Here is a 16,617-nt window from a genome sequence, read left to right on the forward strand (position 1 = left end):
AGCCGGGTGGGTCACTGGAGGTCAGGAGGTCGAGACCAGCCTGGCCAACATGGTGAAACCTCATCTCTACTAAAAATACAAAAATTGGCCAGATGTGGTGGCGTGTGCCTGTAGTCCCAGCCACTCAGGAGGCTGAAATGGGAGAATCGCTTAAACTCTGGAGGCAGAGGTTGCAGTGAGCCGAGACCACATCCTGCACTCCATCCAGCCTGGGTGACACAGCAAGACTCCATCTCAAAAAAAAAAAAAAAAAAAAAATTAGAAAAATACCGCTTTTAGAGAGCCCAGCCTTGAGAGAGGAAGGAAAGACTAGTTGCAGTTACTATCCTCTAGTGAGCTGTGATTGGCTTTTTAGAATCAGGGCTGCTCTTTGGTTGAAGTCAGCCACTAAGTTCATCTTTAAACGTGCTATCTCAAATTCCCCCAAGCCACCCAAAACATGGTATGAGTGAGGATAGAGTTACATAGAATTCAGACTGCTTTGCCCTCTCAGAACTTCTAGGGAACTTCCCTTGGTGTTTCCTTCCCTAATGAGCTCAGCCACTTGTAACTAGCTTATTGAAAGGGCTGTAAATATATTATGTTGACTCCTTTTCTGTTCCAGGTTATTATCTTGGGAATAACCCATGTTTTGTTTTGTTTTACCTTCAGTCGCTCATAACTATTTAAAACAGTATCTCACTTTCAACTACAGATGCTCCTCTACTTATGGTGTTATGTCTCAATAAACTCACATAAGTAAAAAATATCACAAGTTGAAAACACATTTAATAACCCTGATAAGCCCATTGTAAAGTAGGAAAATAAGTTGAACCATTGAAAGTTGGGGTCTATCTGTATTTTACAAGTTTTTTCAGTTTAAAAATTACCAAGCTGTATCCTGCCTGGCCCAGCTCAGTCCTTCCCTAGGCTTAGAAGCCTGTGGTAGAGAGTGTGTATACTGGGGTGATGATAGTGGTTCCTTCTTCCTCCCTTCTTTCTGTCTTCTCCCTTTGTTCCTATTCAGCTGTGCTGCTGTTTCTAGCCCATGTAGGCTCTGGGAAAGGTTAAGGGGGTAGAAACCAGAGAAAAAGGGCAAAGTCTTATTTCTGTGGCTAGTAATGGCATAATGTGGGGCCCAGTCTCTAAGTGACATGTGCCCAAAGGCTGACTCTTTCTCCCAGAGCACCTTTTTTCTCTTTTTGGATTCAGGGGGTACATGTGCACGTTTGTTACGTGGGTATATTGCACCTAGGTAGTGAGCACAGTACCCAGTAAGTAGTTTTTCTGCACGTACCCCCTCCTTCCCTCCCCAGTCTGGTAGTCCCCAGTGTCTATTGTTCCCATTATTATGTCTATGTGTATTCAATGTTTAGCTCCCACTTAGAAGTAAGAACATGCAATATTTGGTTTTCTATTCCTGCATCAATTCACTTTAGGATAATGGCCTCCAGCTGCATCCCTGTTGCTGCAGAATACATGATTTCATTGTTTTTTATAGCTGCATAGTATTCCATGGTGTAGATATACCACATTTAAAAAATCTAATCCACCACTGATTGGCATCTAGGTTGATTCCATGTCCTTTGCTCAGAGCCCCATTTTGGTGAGTACTTAGAACTCTTTCCAGGCGGAAACTGCCCAGTGCACCACTCTCAGGTGGAAGGGACCCAGTCAGCACCCGACCACCCCGGCTCTAATGGCATGCTCTCCAAAGCTCCTTCTGATCTTCCCAGGAGGCCCTTTCGGGCTGACACACCTTCCAGGCTGTGCACTCTCGCCATGTTCTCACCCAGATGGCTCTCTTGGCTGTCTGATTAGGCAGCTCAATCCCTTTCCTTTCGACTGTTTCAGGGGAGAACCAGGTACCCCAAACCTTGTGCTCTCCAAACTCCAGGGGACAGACACGTGTCAAACCCTGAGTCTTTTAAAGTATCCTCTCACTTAGCTTGCAGACCCAAGGTACTCTAACAGCCTCTTTCAAGCAGCTTGCACTTTCTGGTATTTTCTCCATCACTCTTGCCTCCTGTGGTAGAGTCGCTTTGGGCTCCCCCTCAGCAAATCATTCATGGATCAGCAGCAAATCTGCAACATATGGAAATATTTGCCAATTTTTGTCCTCAGCGCTGGGTCTCAGCCAAAATGGAGATTTAGGAAGTTCTCATTTAGTATCCTCTAGCCTGCTTTTGGTTGTTTTGTGTTTCTGTTTGTTCTGTTTGTTTTTTAGAGACAGGGTCTTACTCTGTTGCCAGACTGGAATGCAGTGGTGTGACCATAGCTCACTGCAGCCTCAAACTCTTGGGCTCAAGCAATCCTCCTGCCTCAGCCTTCTGAGTAGCTAGGCCTATAGTCTCAGAGGGAACTGTCTTCAACAAAGCTGGCACTATCCACATCCACTCCTTAAGTTTGCTGTCCACTTCTTGCCTTGCATCTCCTTTTAAGTTTACTTAAGATTGAGAAGCTGATCTCTGACAGCACCATCACAAGGTATAAAAGCGATTTCATGAAAGACCAAAGCCAGCAGGCCATTTCTGTGGTGTCCACACACTTGCTGCTCACCTGTTAGTTTATACAAAGCAGCAAGGGTAGGAGCCACAAATGTTACAGCAAATCACTTTTTCTACTAAAATCCTGAATGGCAGTGCAGCCATTGGATGTCACTAATTACCTTGTGCTACAGTCACAGCTGGCATGCATCTGGAGTGTCAGGCTCAGGTGATGGAAGAGAGCTGAGCATTAGCCTATAGCAAGCAATATTGTAGGAAGCAGAAATGATCATCACTTCAAATTGGCCACCAGGGAGTTGAAAGATTCTAATACACACACACACACACACACACACACACACACACACACACACACACACAGAATTAAGATTCGCTCTGGTAGCTGAAGCTATCAGGTCTAACTGAAGAATTTGACTAAGACTGCTTATAGTGCTTTTGGCTTTGGGACTAATAAAAATCTGCCTTGTGGGTAAAGATGGGCTGTGAGTTAGCCACTACTCAGAAACCTGGGCCTGTACCTTGTCTGCACCACCAGGGGGGCCTTGAAAATACCATCAAATTAAGGTGTATCAAATCTGTATCTATAGGCTTTGAGGGTATTTGGGACAAATAGGTAGAGAAGACTTCTCTAAATGTTGTCTCCAGAGAATCAAGGGTCACTTGGGTAAGTGACTCCTGAATATCCTGCTGGCACGTAAGTTCATTTTAAAAAGCCAACTTGAGTGCTTTATATGTACCATGAACTTAGCATTCAGTATCTCTAAGCCTCTCACCGCCATTCCTCGCAAAACATGAAACCCTTTTGACACAGATGAGCAAAAAGACTCAAAGGTTAACTGCTTAGTTCACCTAGCTTCTTATGGCAGAGCAGGACCCAAGTCTGCAATGAAGCTTGCCATGCATCAGAACCACTCACCTTCACCTCAAGCAAACATTTCCTCTTTAATTCTCACACCCCATGGGTGTCCTTGACTAACTGCCACCTGTAACTGCACTCATCTTTTGAAATCTCTCCAGAGATGGTTCTGGTAAACACAGCAGGCAGCTATAGGCAACAGCAGCCATGTGACACCAGCGATCCCCACTGCCCGCCATTATTACTAACACTTGGATGTCATCTAGTCAGCACCAACATGTTTGTTGGCCTTTACACAAACGAAACCCCATTTCCTCCAAGCTAAACAACGTCATAGTATAGTAGGCATCAAGGATGATGTGCTTATTTCTGGAGCTTCCTACCCACAAAACGCCATGTTAAGAAAGCCCCTTTCCAACTTTACTATTAAAGATTCAAATAAAAATGATGCTTACTATCCAGCACTTGACATAACTGACTCTCCATCCTTAATTCTAATTCTCCAATTCGTATCACCACAATGGACAAATACGGGTCGAGATATGTAAGAAATGACTAATAAAGTGAAAAATAATAGACACGAGGGCTAAAATTCATTGCAAACTCCTTTAAGCAAACATAAACATCCATGTTAAAAGCATCACTGTATAAAAGCACATCAAGGAAATTATGAGACAATTCTGATCATTTTCTGCCTTTTATTGTTATTTCAGAAAATATTTGATGTTTCAAAATGTACATTTAAAAAATCTATACAAAACTGTAATTTGTTTTAAAACCAGACAGAAACAGTGGAAAAATGATTTTGAAAAACAGTTCACCAAAAAGACACCCCTCCCCCCAACCCTTTTACATGAAAGCATAAATACGGCAGGTACAAATTTTCCTTGAGTTCCTTGTTGAAATTTGGTCCATATGAACAGGCTAGAGTAGAAAACAGACAATTTGTCCACATTTGCATTATCAGTTGCTCAGGGCACCAGCAGCCTTAGTTCATCCTTCAGATGTTTTTTTAAACAGAGGAACTGAAAAATGAGGTTTACAGTCTCATCACATGAACACTCAAATCTGTACCCAGGGAAACGGTGGTATTACATTTACTATCACAGCCAGAGCCTGTCAGGTGAACAGGGTTATCCACCTGCGGCTGCTGCTTGGCCAAATATCCTTCCTCTCCACGTGAACAAGAAGCTCTAGAATGCTTTTAGGCAGAGCGATGGTGATGTTATGGGCACTACACTCATCTTATTCCTGGACAATGACTTAAGCCCCATCATAAGAATGGTTTTTTCCTCTTCAACAGATTTTGTAAAAATAGACCTCTAAGATGATGCTACATGTTCTAAAAGAGTGCCACAGAAACCCACCCAGGATGAGAATGACAGCAACAAAAGGAAAGTGGCTGCTATTTCTTGTGTGAGGGATGATGACTACCCCTCCCATGGGTCCCATTTCTCCCCCAGTTAGATGTTCTAAGGGACAGAAAGGCTGTGGAAAGGACCACCGGCTGGGAGAGTTATTGCACAACCCGGAAGAGCGAGAAAAACGTGGACAGGCAAGGGGCAGGGGAGAGGGTTGCTGCGACTAACACAAGGTAACACTGAATTAGGAGCTCAAACCGTTCTGCAACAGTCAGACATGTATGTGTTAGCACTTGAGACTGGGAAGTAAAAGTAAACTCCTTTATCATACAAACTTTGGGCTGAATGGGAAGCAAAATAGACCAAAAGAGGTTATGGTAAGCGTGCCTTTTAAAAAAATCTGGCGGTGGGGAAAATAATGGAGAAGCAGGGCTTGCTATGTGGGGCCAGACGGGAGTTTTCGAGGAGGGGGCTGGAAACTCTGGGCTTCCCTTAATAGGTATGCTTGTGGTTGGACCACCTCACTGCCTTCCACAGCCACCCAGCTGGGCCAGAAGAGAACTGACACAAGGGAGAAACCAAAAACAGAACACGCCACAGACCCTAATGCTGGGCAGCGGGGTTTGAAAGAAATGGGGCGAAACTGTCACAATCCGTGTCCCTTTTATATGTAACTGTACTGAGGTATGGTGTCTTTGGCTGCTTGTGACAAGCAGCCATCGAGCCCTGGCAGCTGGGGGCTGGCCACGGAGTACAAGTGAAAACCACACAGCAAAGTAAGGCACTTAATCACACACACACACACACACACACGCACGCACGCGCACGCAATCTGCTTGGGACAAAAAGTCTACAGGGGTCGCCAAGCACGAAAGGCTACATGGAGACTGCAAATCCCAATGCTCTTCTTTATAGCTCTGCCAGTCCAGGGAACTCCATAAAAGAATGAGGCAGCTCTCACTGGGGGGAACTGGTCTTCAGCCTTTGCAAGATGGAGCTAACACTCATGCGAGAAGTGGGGTAAAGAGTGAGAAGTTGGTAAAGTCTTCCTCACTGGGACAACCTTGGGCTGGAGAGGGATCCTATTTAGGGTTTCCAGTCATCTGACAATGACCTAATCCTCCAATAATCCCTAAAGTCCTCTCCTGAGGAAAGGAACCATAAGCTCAGAAGGCAGAGCGAGGGAGGAAGAGCACACCACTGTCTTGACTCACAAGCTTTCAGCACTCCCTCTGTGAGAGGAGAGAGCTGAGAACATCAAGAATTGAAGTTTGTGCACTTGTGCCACCGGCCCTTAGGCGGGAGGCGGGAGAATTAGTTATGTGCAGACTTCCCTCTCTCTCACACCAGGCCTAGGAAAAACCAACTAGCAAGGCTAAAGCATACAAAGGAAATCTAAGCCGAGGCCTTTTCTAGGCACAAAGGGAGTCGGCAACCCACTTCTGATTAAAGCATCTGTGGAAGGTAAGAATTTTGTTGTGGAATCCTGGGATGAGATGCACTCTTTCACCCAACCTCTTATTAGCTGCTGAGAAAAAGGTCAAGGGGTACTGACAGAGGAGGTCCAAAGAGAGACCCCAGAAGCACACACCCGCCCCAAGCTTCGGGAGTTCTTAGGGTCCCAGGGTTTCCAGTCCAGACAAGGATCTGTGAATGTGGCCAGGGCAGCAAGGTGTGTACTGGGGTTTCTTACATGTTGGGAAGTTATGCCTTGGGACATGGGCAAGTTTCTCAGCAACCATTTCCGTCTGGTGGCCCAGACACACACAGGATTAGAACTGACTCGAAAGGGAGGACAGTAGCTCCCCTCCTGGCTCAGCCTGCTCCCCCTTCGCCCAGAACCATCCCCTACCTTCAAAAGGAGCACATGCAATTTATAAATAGTGCAGCTATCAGCGCCCGGATGGTAAAAATAACTCCCATCATCCCTGCACCTCCAAGGCGGGGAGCCGGTAGCACGGATCCTTGGTCCACCAGCGCCACCTCCCTCTCCTCCCACTGTGTCTGTCGGCTTCCCCACAAATTGAAGTTAGGGCTGTCGAGAGGCCACAGTTGCTGAGGTAGGTCACGTCTTTCCTCCTGCCCTCGGTGCATGGTGCCGAACTCTCAAGCTTGGAGGTGTCTGGCGGAGCCTTCACAAATGGCTTGGCACTTTGGGGCAGGAGAAAATGCATCAAACTGAGGAAAACAGCCAAAGTGACCAAAATTAGAACAAGCTAGCCCAACAAGCTCATAGGATGAAGTGGAATTATTTCAGCTCTGGCAAGAGCCTGTGTCGACCTGCCAAAGACTTGGCTCTGCTGTGAAATAAACGTGCCAGGGAGGGTGGCGGGCGGGGTGGGGGGTGACAAAGTACCCTACAACTACCCTCTAACCACCCTCCTCCCCAAACATCCCTGAAGCCCAGGCTGGCAAGATGCCAGCCCCACTCACGGTCTCAGGGTTTTTGTTTCACATAAAATAAACCCTTAGCACACCCCTGTCCACCGGGAAGCAGAGCCTAAGTTGACTCCGGCCACTGGGCTGGTGGGACCACATCCAAGGCATGAGGTACTGGCAGCACGGAAAGCTTTGCAAGAGACAGGCACATGAAGTTGTGGCGTCTCTGGCACGCCAAGTGTCCTGGGACAGAGCAACGGAAACCTACAGGCATGAGAATGAAGGTTGCTTGATGGCAAGACTTCAGCTGCTCTGCTCAACACTACCTCTCCAGCATCTGGCACAGCGCAGGCACCTGGCACATCCCAGCATGCCATACATATCTGTTGAAGGCACAACTCAACAGTTTAACCTGGGCTCACCTGAGAGAGGCCTCCTGCATGTGAAGCCCTGCCAGTGACACAGCCTGGAGGGGCACCCAGGATGGGTGTTCTATAATGGGGGAGGAAGGTGGGCTTAGGAGGCTGCTGGCTGAACACGTCATTTGCAGTTACCAGGCAAGGTGGGGGGCCTGAACTCAATTACAGCCTCTGTTGGGGCTGTTTGACTGAAATGGCTAAGGGATCCCGTATCAGGTCTGCTGTATTGATACCAAAACTGCCCTTTTACCAACAGTTCTGCTGTGCAGCCCAGAGAAGTGTCAGGGAAGGAGAGGGAGAAATGGGGGAAATGCATATTTTCAAAAACACTGTCTCACTTCCTAAGGGTAATCAAAAGCAACCATGGGTAGCTCTTCCCATTTCTGCAACCTTATTGTGGAGAGGGATGAAGGCCTCCAATGGCATTAGGAAACAAATCCCTCAGTTACTGGGAAGTTAAAATTTATCTATGATGTAAGTGACTTGGAGAAGGAGAGTTGCCTTGATGAAAAGACCCATTTCCCCCTTTTTGATCTAAATTCAGGTTTGGTTTCTGCTGTGATGTCAAGATGACTAGTATACCAAATGACACTACAATTCCTGCACCTACCAAGAATGACTCCCCTTCGCCTCAGCAGAGTTCGGAGGTTCTTAATTAGGACCTTTTTTTATTATTGTTGTTTTAGAATTTTGCTCTCGTTGCCCAGGCTTTAGTGCCATGGTAAAATCTCTGCTCACTGCAACCTCTGCTTTCTGGGTTCAAGCGATTCTCCTGCCTCAGCCTCCCGAATAGCTGGGATTACAGGCACCTGCCACCATGCCTGGCTAATTTTTTGTATTTTTAGTAGAGATGGGGTTTCACCATGTTGGCCAGGCTGGTCTTGAGCTCCGGACCACAGATGACCTGCCCACCTCAGTCTCCCAAAGTGCTGGGATAACAGGCGTAAGCCACTGCGCCCGGCTGTAATTAGGACCTTTTTAAAGCTGAATGCCCCTTCTAAAAGTCCCCACAAGGCACCATAAGGACTTGGAGGCCTTGTCTTCAGGTGGAGGGGAGGGGAAAGAATCTGTGAGGGAAGGGGCCAGAAAGGCGCCTATCATCTACCCAGAGAGTGATTCTCAGTCAGTCATGGTTTCATGCAGCCTAAAATGCTGTAGTTGTGCTCAACAAACGACAATTCCAAAGAACACTCAACAAGGGCGGCCAGATGGCCAGTGGTCCAAGTGACCCTCCCTGGACACCAAGGGACCAGCATGGGGCTGAAGCCCTTGAGGCTTAGTGTTTCTGCAGCTAGAGATGAAGTCAAGGTAGTAAGTTTGGCCCCTGATGGGGCTGGCTGGCTCTGGAGGTGAGGACCAGCGTATCTCAGGCAGGTTTATGAACCGGTTTGGTTTGGTTTTGAATGCTTGTGAATGTCTAAAAAAGCAACGGCGACTGGGACTGCTGGAGAAAGGCCTAGGTCGACTCCTCTGTGGGTTCTGCCACCATTACCTTTCTGGAGGGGCCCGCTGTGCAGTTTGCTCTGCTCTTGCTCTAAGCAGTGGGAAGACGTGTCTCCCCCCCAGAGTGACAGCAGGCTGGCTTCCAATCCGCGGCCAGCCACTGGTAAGCGCTCAAGTCACAGGACCCAACTGAGTTCACACCATCCTTCTGGGTTGAGTTGTCATGTCCCAAATCCAAATGCCTTGGCGTTTACAACGAGCAGTGGCTGCTGTGCCTCAAGATGGTACGTGCAGAACTGGAATCATATATCTCATCAGTTAATCAGCACCAAGGAGATGATGATCCGAGAGGGCCGCTGTCTCTTCTTCTTGCCCAGCCACATGAGGACCGCCGAGGGCCTGCTGACAGCCCCAGCCTTCTGATGGGCAGGCCCTGGGGGACCGAAAGACAGGACTGCAATCTTAGCTCCCCTCCCATTGTAAAAATCAGACAGAAAAATGGCAAGATAAGGTGAAATTAGAAAGTGAAAAGGAAAAGCAGCAGCCATGAGGGAAGAGACAGAGCAAGCAGAAAGGTGCCAGCCACCGGTGCCTGGGGTTCTGGAAAAGCCAGCACAGGACAGGAGTGAGGACAGGAGGTGGCCTGAGGGGGAGAAAGAGAAAGATTTTTGGCTTTATTGAGAATGGTTTGTGGAAGAATAAGAGAAAGCCAAGAAGAAAGAAAGCGAAACCCCACATTGAAAGACAGGTTTCGGCCGTTTGAGACAGAGCATCACAGGCAGGGAGGAGGAGGCAGGGAGGGGCGTGGGCTCCTCGCCCCCTGCTGGGCCCCCACCAAGAGGATTCCTGTTCTTAGCACTTTGGCCTTAGGGAGACTTGAGTTTCTTAGTCCGTGGGGAGGTTCCGTTCTCTGCCTTCACCACTCCATTTTCATGGTAACCTGGGAAGTGGAGAGAGACAAGGATACATGATATTTCTGCTGCAGCTAAGGCAGGAGAGGTGAGGGTGGGGCCAGGCCAAGGAAAGGGTCCAGGCAGCCTGGCTGCTACACATGGATGCACCAAAGGGGTGCAGGGCTGCAGCCTTGCACAGCAAACAGAAGCCAGCAGATGGCTCCCAGGAGGGTCCTGTCTTCCCCAGGGCCCCGTTTGGGAGGCTTGGTCTCTGACTGCGCTTTAGCAGGAAGGGCCTCGGATGATGCACAGTAACTCAGCAACAACAGAGGCCAGCCTGCCGAAGCCCGAGGCTGGGGCTAGATATTCGCTGAAATCACTGAGATGCTGTCACTGTCTCAATGTCCTCAGTTCCTCTCAGGCCCCTGCAAGGCGTCAGCCCATTTCCAGTTCAGCAAGAACTCCTAGGAGCAGCGGCCACAGAAGGGAGGGGGACGAGAGGCTGTAGGAACAAGGCCTCGCGCGGATGCCCAACACTCCTCTGGCAGAATAATTGTGCTCTTTCTATTGTTCAAAATACCTCCGTGCGCCTGCTCAAAGTCAGAGGTACTGGCTGCAGTCTTATGCCCCATAGCACCCCTGCCAGCCAGGCCTGACTCTGCGACACACCCAGCTGCGCGCGTGTCTGGTTCAAACACACATAAGCCTTTGCCAACCAGGTGGCCGCCTGGAGAAAAGCAGGTGAGTCAGAAAGCAGCGCCCAGTGCAGACAGGCCCCCAGGCTGGGCAGAACGTGCAGGGTTGGCAGGGCCTGGGGACCTGCTGAAGGTGGGTGATGACTGGAGTGCATGCAGGGGCCAAAGGAGAAGTGGGTGTCCCACCCCTACCCCCCACCTAGCACTGTGTCACTGTGAGTCATTCTTGGAGACAGAGGAGGAGCCAGCAAGCTGGGAGGCAGGGGCAGGCTGAGATGTGGAGCAAAAGGGCAGGTGAGGACAGAGGCCACTGTCCGGCACTGAGAATGGGCGGCGGCAGCAGCAGCAGCAGCAGCTGGCTGGGGTCCAGAAGCCACCCTGAGGACACGCTTCCTGCCAGAGTTCCCCGCCCAGCCACGGCCCTGCCCCACGGTGGCCAGGGCTCCCAGCCTAGTTAGGGCCAGCCCCACCCAGTCTGTCCTTGGCCCACACCCAGCCACGTGCCAACCAGGGAGCTAGAAGCCCCAGCCCCGAGGAAGGAGTCAGGAAGGAGAAGCTGGCAGGATTGGTCTGGGGAGCACCCAAGAAGCCTGGTGCCTTGGCTCCTCCCACCCATCCCAGCCAGACTTCCCTGGCTCCACTCTCTGCCAAGGGCCCTGGCACTCACCAGATTCCCTCTTGATGAGCCTGGCTGGTAGTCTGGGTGTAGCTGGGACTCTCCGCTTTGCACTCTGCTCATTCCAGTATTCCCGCCAGTGCCGCAGCTGGGAGTGGATGAAGCGCCACATGAGCCACGCCTGGGCGGCACATACCAGCAGCAGCACGCAGAGCCTGCGGAGGGGCAGAGGGTGGGCTTAGGCCGGGGCTTGGGCTCACAGCCTTGTGGCTGGGTTGTGCGGGGGAGAACAAGGGCCAGGGGCCCTGCCGTTCCCATGGCTCATCAGCTCCTCTTTCACCGCCAGCCCTCTTGCATACCACCACTATCACCAGGAAGAGTGTGTGCTTCAGTCAGTCTCTGCTCCAGCACACATCACATATGCCAGGGAGATGGGAAGGAAGTGGCGACAGACGTACGGCCAGCTCTACAATCACGCTACTCCCGTGACGAGGGAGGGGTCCATGGCTGTGTCTCTTCTGCGTACATCGCACAGAACAAGACTAATGTAAGCTCCACAAATACTGGTGGAATTCAAATGATCGGAATTTCTGGAAGAGTGGCTTCTCATTTAACATGTCACTTAAAAGTGGAGCAACCCTCGGCAAATCACTCTCCTGGGCCTAGGGGCTCTGGGAAATAGTGGCTTCCTCGCTGCCTTTCTCACTGGTACAGGAGGCCACTGGCCAGGCCACTGAGCACATAGTTTTAAAGCCCCCACACGCAAGAAGAAGAGAATGATATCAACTGAGACACTGAGTGTGACGTCTCTATGTGCCACGAAGTGCCAGACAAATGTACGGGACTCCTATTTGGACTGCAGTCTGAGCAGGCCAGGACCAGGGGGTGAAGATGGTTTGGATGGAACCAGAGGCTGCTATCTCTTCTCCCTTCAGGCCTGATATCCAAAGATTTCCAAAAAAAATAACAACATGTGGGAGACTAAAGGGTCTGCTGCCTCCAGACCTCCTGCAGGGGCTGCGCCAAGTTCAGGAGGCTCCTTGTGGTACTCAGGAAGCCCTGGCTTATCACCTTGGACTTCTGCTCGACTCACCTGCAAAACAAAGTGTTGAAGTTCCCTTTCTCGGGGTCAAATGCCTGGTTTTCCATGCGAGCCAGTCCAAAGCCAATGGCCAGCACGGCGAGGGTGAGGATGAAGAGGCGGGTGACCCCAAAAACGGCAGCCCAGGCACTGAACCTGCCCACAGAGGGAAGAGAGGATGTCAGTCTTTAGCGCCCTTGAAGGAATCTTCACCCACTTCTCCAGAAGACACCCCAAGTGGGAAGAGGATTCAAGGGTGGCTGGGAAAGTGCTTGAGGGATGAGATATCTAAACTCAGATGTTCCAGAAAAAAATAACGTGAGGGCACCACCTGCAGGTAAGTGGGCAGTGTGCACCCAGGGAGGGACCCTCCACCCTCCGGGCCTCAGCGGGAACCCCTGCCCAGGCCTCTAAGCAGGCCAGCCTGCAGCAGCCCCACTTACAGTTTCTCGTTGTTTTCATCTGCAAAGTAGAAGAGTCGAGCCGTGTGGAAGAGGAACTCAGTTGAGTACTGCAGCAGCAGCAAGATCAGGCCCAGGCGGCTCAGGCTGAGGGGGAAAAAGACTAGCCTTACATTCCCTCCGAGATGCTCGTGGGGCAGAAGCCATTGCATCTTGACTCAGGCTGTCCCCTGTGCCTGGCTGAACTCTGCTTTCCACTCCCACATTCCCTGGCTGGCTCTGCTCCATCCTTTAGGATTCAGTTTAACTGTCACACCTTTAAGACGTTTTTCCTAATACAGACCCGCTGGCTGTTCAGCTGTCCTGTCTCGGTCAGATTCCCTTGCCTGCTCCCACAGCAAATCTGGCCTAGGCCCTTCACAGTACTTAGCACCTTGCACTCATCACCTTGGCTGGAACCAAGCACATAAAAGGTACTCAGAACACATTTGCTGAGCTCTGAGTATAGGAATATGAAGTGTTCCTGTTGTCTGACTTTCCATTATCCAAGCCTTCACAGCTCCGAGATACATGCAGAAGCAGGAAGTGCTCCTTCTGTGTGGTCCTGCTCGTACATTCTCCCCGGTCCTCACCACTGCTACGGTGACAGTGCAGACTGGCTTCTTAGACCCGTTATGCATGTGACACATGAGCATCCAACACAAGGGCAGAGTTGGCATCACCCCACAGCCTTCGGCCCTCAAAGACCCATCCATGAACTGATGCTGCTACAGGCCACCAGAGACAGGAGACAGAGTTCGAGAGCTCCCTCCCCGCCTGAATCTCACTAATCCAAGTCAGTCATTTGCACAGGATGCCTGCTGCAAGGATCTAGTCCAATGCACCTCGGGATTTCCAGGCACCTTGGCAGAAAGTTACACACAGTGAGCTCTGTAAGTGCCAGCTCAGAGAAAGTGTGGGGTGCTCTCTTTTACTGCATGGATAACACTCAGCAAAAGCCCAAATTATCAATGACACAGCTTATTACCATCAATAGAACTCTTTTCATAAAAGAGGCTCTCAAGAACTGACATTATAGCAACTCTTTCTGCCTCTAGATCAACCAAGAGAGACCTACTCTCCAAGTCATTATAAACCAAAGGGAAAGGAATTCCAGGGCTACGAGCTTTAGCAGTGTTTACACTGGACACTGTGAGGCAAGAGCCCAGCTTTGGGAGGCCTTCAAGCTGCAAAGCCATAGTTCAAAGGCCAACATCCATTGGAAGTCTTCCTGGCTCTCTCTGTTGAGGGTCTTCTTCTGGGTGGCAGAGCAGATGATACATACTGTGTTATGGTGCTCATCATTCTAAACTCTCCTTACCTATGTCTATAACTGTCTCTTCAGACTAAGAATGAACCACTGAAGATAAAGAATCTTCCATTACCATCTTTGTATTGTCAAGTCTTAGCATGGTGCTAGGCACACAGAGGGTGTCAACAAATGCCTGATAATTATATGATTGTGTGGACAGATGCATGGACATAAAAGGGCAAGGAACTCTGGCTGGCTCCATGGTCTCACTCACTTTAAGAGGTATGCTCCAGCTATGTGCACCAGGTACAGGCAAATATACTGGAGCTGGCGGGGAATTTCCTCCTGGAAACAAGAGAAGCAGATGGTAAATTTGCTAATTCCCTAACTGAAGACTCAGGGAAGGGGGAAAAGTGCAGGGAGTTGAGAGAAGGCCAGGCTTCTCTGGGCTGCTTTAACACACAGTCCCATGTCCCACGAGTCCCACAGTCCCACTGCATCAGGCTGCTGAAATTCAAGGGCATTCAGGTCCATTCCCAAATTCCAGCAGCCTTGGGTCTAGGGTCAGAGGGCGAGGTTTGGATTGAGAAAGAAGAAACAGGGACTGGAGAAGAGGGCTCTTGGAAATAATTCAGAAGGAAACTATAAAAAGTAAAAATTTAAAAAGACTATGGAAATGGCAAAGACCTCTCCTTTGACATCTAGAAGATGAGAGTTAGGTTTCCTCCAAAGCCACAGGTCTGGTGGAAGAGGCAGGCAAGAGACTGACACTGGTGGACAACACTCATGGGGGTCTACATGGCACTTCTCCAAGAGATGACTCAGCATGTTGCTCAACCCCGAACATATTCCTATCACCACCCAATACTCCATGCTTCTGGAGGAAAGGAAGGGAGGTACCCCCGGGAATAGCAGGAAGGGAGTGGTGAATGAATGGCCTCCAAGAAGGGGGAGAAGTGAGCACTCACCTTCCGTACCTTCTGGAAGTATAGCTCAGGAAGTGCGTGCAGCCAGTAGGCCAGCTGGCATAGGTAGAAAAACTTCACCTGGAAGCTGGAGACAAGGGGGCAAGTCACAAGGGCAGGATAGAGAAAAGTGTCCCTGCAGGCCCTGGCCAAGCACGGGAGGGAAAAGCATGGGCCGAGACTCTGCCTGTGAGGAGCTGGTCCAGGAGCAAGGGAGTAAGGCCAGTGACCACTGCACCCTGAGCCTGGGACCCTGGCTTCTCCGTTGGCCTGTGCCCTTGTTCCACATGCAAGACCACTTAAAGGGACACGGAAAGTCCACAGAAAGAAACAAACATGATTAATAGAGTGCAGAGGAGGAGGAATCCTTCAGCCTTGAGGAGGGAGCTGATTACAGAGCACTGTTGATGGAGATGGGGACCAACAGATATACTGACACAACAAACGGCTCTAAGCAGCAAGGGAAGGTTCTAACTCAGTCCTATGTCCTTTGCTATTGTTGCTCTTAAAGATCTCAGGAAAGGCAGCCAGGTGCAGTGGCTCACGCCTGTAACCCCAGCACTTTGGGAGGCTGAGACAGGTGGATCACCTGAAGTCAGGAGTTCGAGACCAACCTGGCCAACGTGGTGAGATCCCGTCTCTACTAAAAGTACAAAAATTAGCTGGGCGTGGTGCAACATGCCTGTAATCCGAGCTATTTGGGAGGCTGAGTCAGGAGAATCGCTTAAACCTGGGAGGCGGAGGTTGCAGTGAGCTGAGATCGTGCCATTGCACTCCAGCCTGGGCAACAAGAGCAAAACTTCATCTCAAAAGAAAAAGACAAAAAATAAAGTTCTCAGGAAAGGCAAAGGGTGGCCTCCTGAGGGAGATGGCCCCAGGTACTGCCCTCGGGGTAACCCGCCCTCTTGGCAGCACTATATGAGGCAGAGGACGCTGGCTCCGACAGAGCACCAGCCATGGCAGGCCAGAAGGGAAGACACTCTACGGATGTCAGGGGGTCGCCAAGAAGGTAGACAGCCCAGAGGGCATTATGGAGGGAGATGATCTGCTTCTGTATCTGTCTCGTGCAGCTGAGGCACCTCCGTGATGGGAGCCAGCACAGATGGAATTTCATCTGGGGATTCGCTGGTCAAGCATGCTGAGAAGAAGCGGCTTCCAGACAAGTCTACCATCCACAATAGGCTCAGGGCATGACCTGCTCGTCAGGCCAGCTGGGCCTGTGGTGTTCTGGCCACACTCAGCTGGGACAGGAAGGCAGCGGGCCCGGTCGCTCCTCCCTGGGGCTGAGTCACGAGAATACTCACGGGAGGTGCACATGCGGGTAGTCCTCCCAGAGGCTTCTTGGGTTTGTTAAGTATCCTTCCTGCAGTGGGTGAGAAGAGAGACCATTTAGAGATGTGGACATGAGACCTGCTGGGGGCCCTAGGACTGGTCCAGGGGTCAGGGATGCATCCAGCCCCCACCTGACAGAAAGAGGAAGGAAGGGGAAATGCGAAAACAGAGAACTTCTCTGTGTGGGACCCCTGGCGCTTGGCTGGTTTCTTTACTGTGGAAGAGTCATGCTGGAGTAGGAAGGGCCATGGTCTGAGGTCCAAAGACCCACATCTGAAGATGAGTCTGACAAGCGAATTAGTCTTGCTCCTCTGAGCAAGCTCATTAGTCTCCCTAAGCCACAGCTGGCTCATCTGCAAAACAAAATAAAAATACCCACCCTCACAGAGTTATTGTTGG

At 50.2% G+C, this 16,617-nt stretch overlaps 1 protein-coding gene across 1 annotated transcript in view; it reads right to left on the reverse strand.

Annotated features, from left to right (window-relative positions):
- Nucleotides 1–4,028: 4,028 nt before the first annotated feature.
- Nucleotides 4,029–16,617, reverse strand: part of TRAM2 (translocation associated membrane protein 2) — an 80,187-nt gene continuing 67,598 nt past the window's right edge. Inside the window, exons 5-11 of the mRNA XM_050789263.1 lie at nucleotides 16,191–16,249; nucleotides 14,890–14,974; nucleotides 14,196–14,266; nucleotides 12,673–12,777; nucleotides 12,242–12,385; nucleotides 11,200–11,363; nucleotides 4,029–9,884 (exon numbers count right to left, since the gene is read on the reverse strand). Coding sequence (XP_050645220.1) covers nucleotides 9,811–9,884; nucleotides 11,200–11,363; nucleotides 12,242–12,385; nucleotides 12,673–12,777; nucleotides 14,196–14,266; nucleotides 14,890–14,974; nucleotides 16,191–16,249 — 702 coding nt within the window. The 3' untranslated portion in view covers nucleotides 4,029–9,810. The remainder of the gene's footprint in view (nucleotides 9,885–11,199; nucleotides 11,364–12,241; nucleotides 12,386–12,672; nucleotides 12,778–14,195; nucleotides 14,267–14,889; nucleotides 14,975–16,190; nucleotides 16,250–16,617) is intronic.

This window comes from Macaca thibetana, chromosome 4 (genome assembly GCF_024542745.1).
Source record: "Macaca thibetana thibetana isolate TM-01 chromosome 4, ASM2454274v1, whole genome shotgun sequence".
Classification (NCBI taxonomy): domain Eukaryota; kingdom Metazoa; phylum Chordata; class Mammalia; order Primates; family Cercopithecidae; genus Macaca; species Macaca thibetana.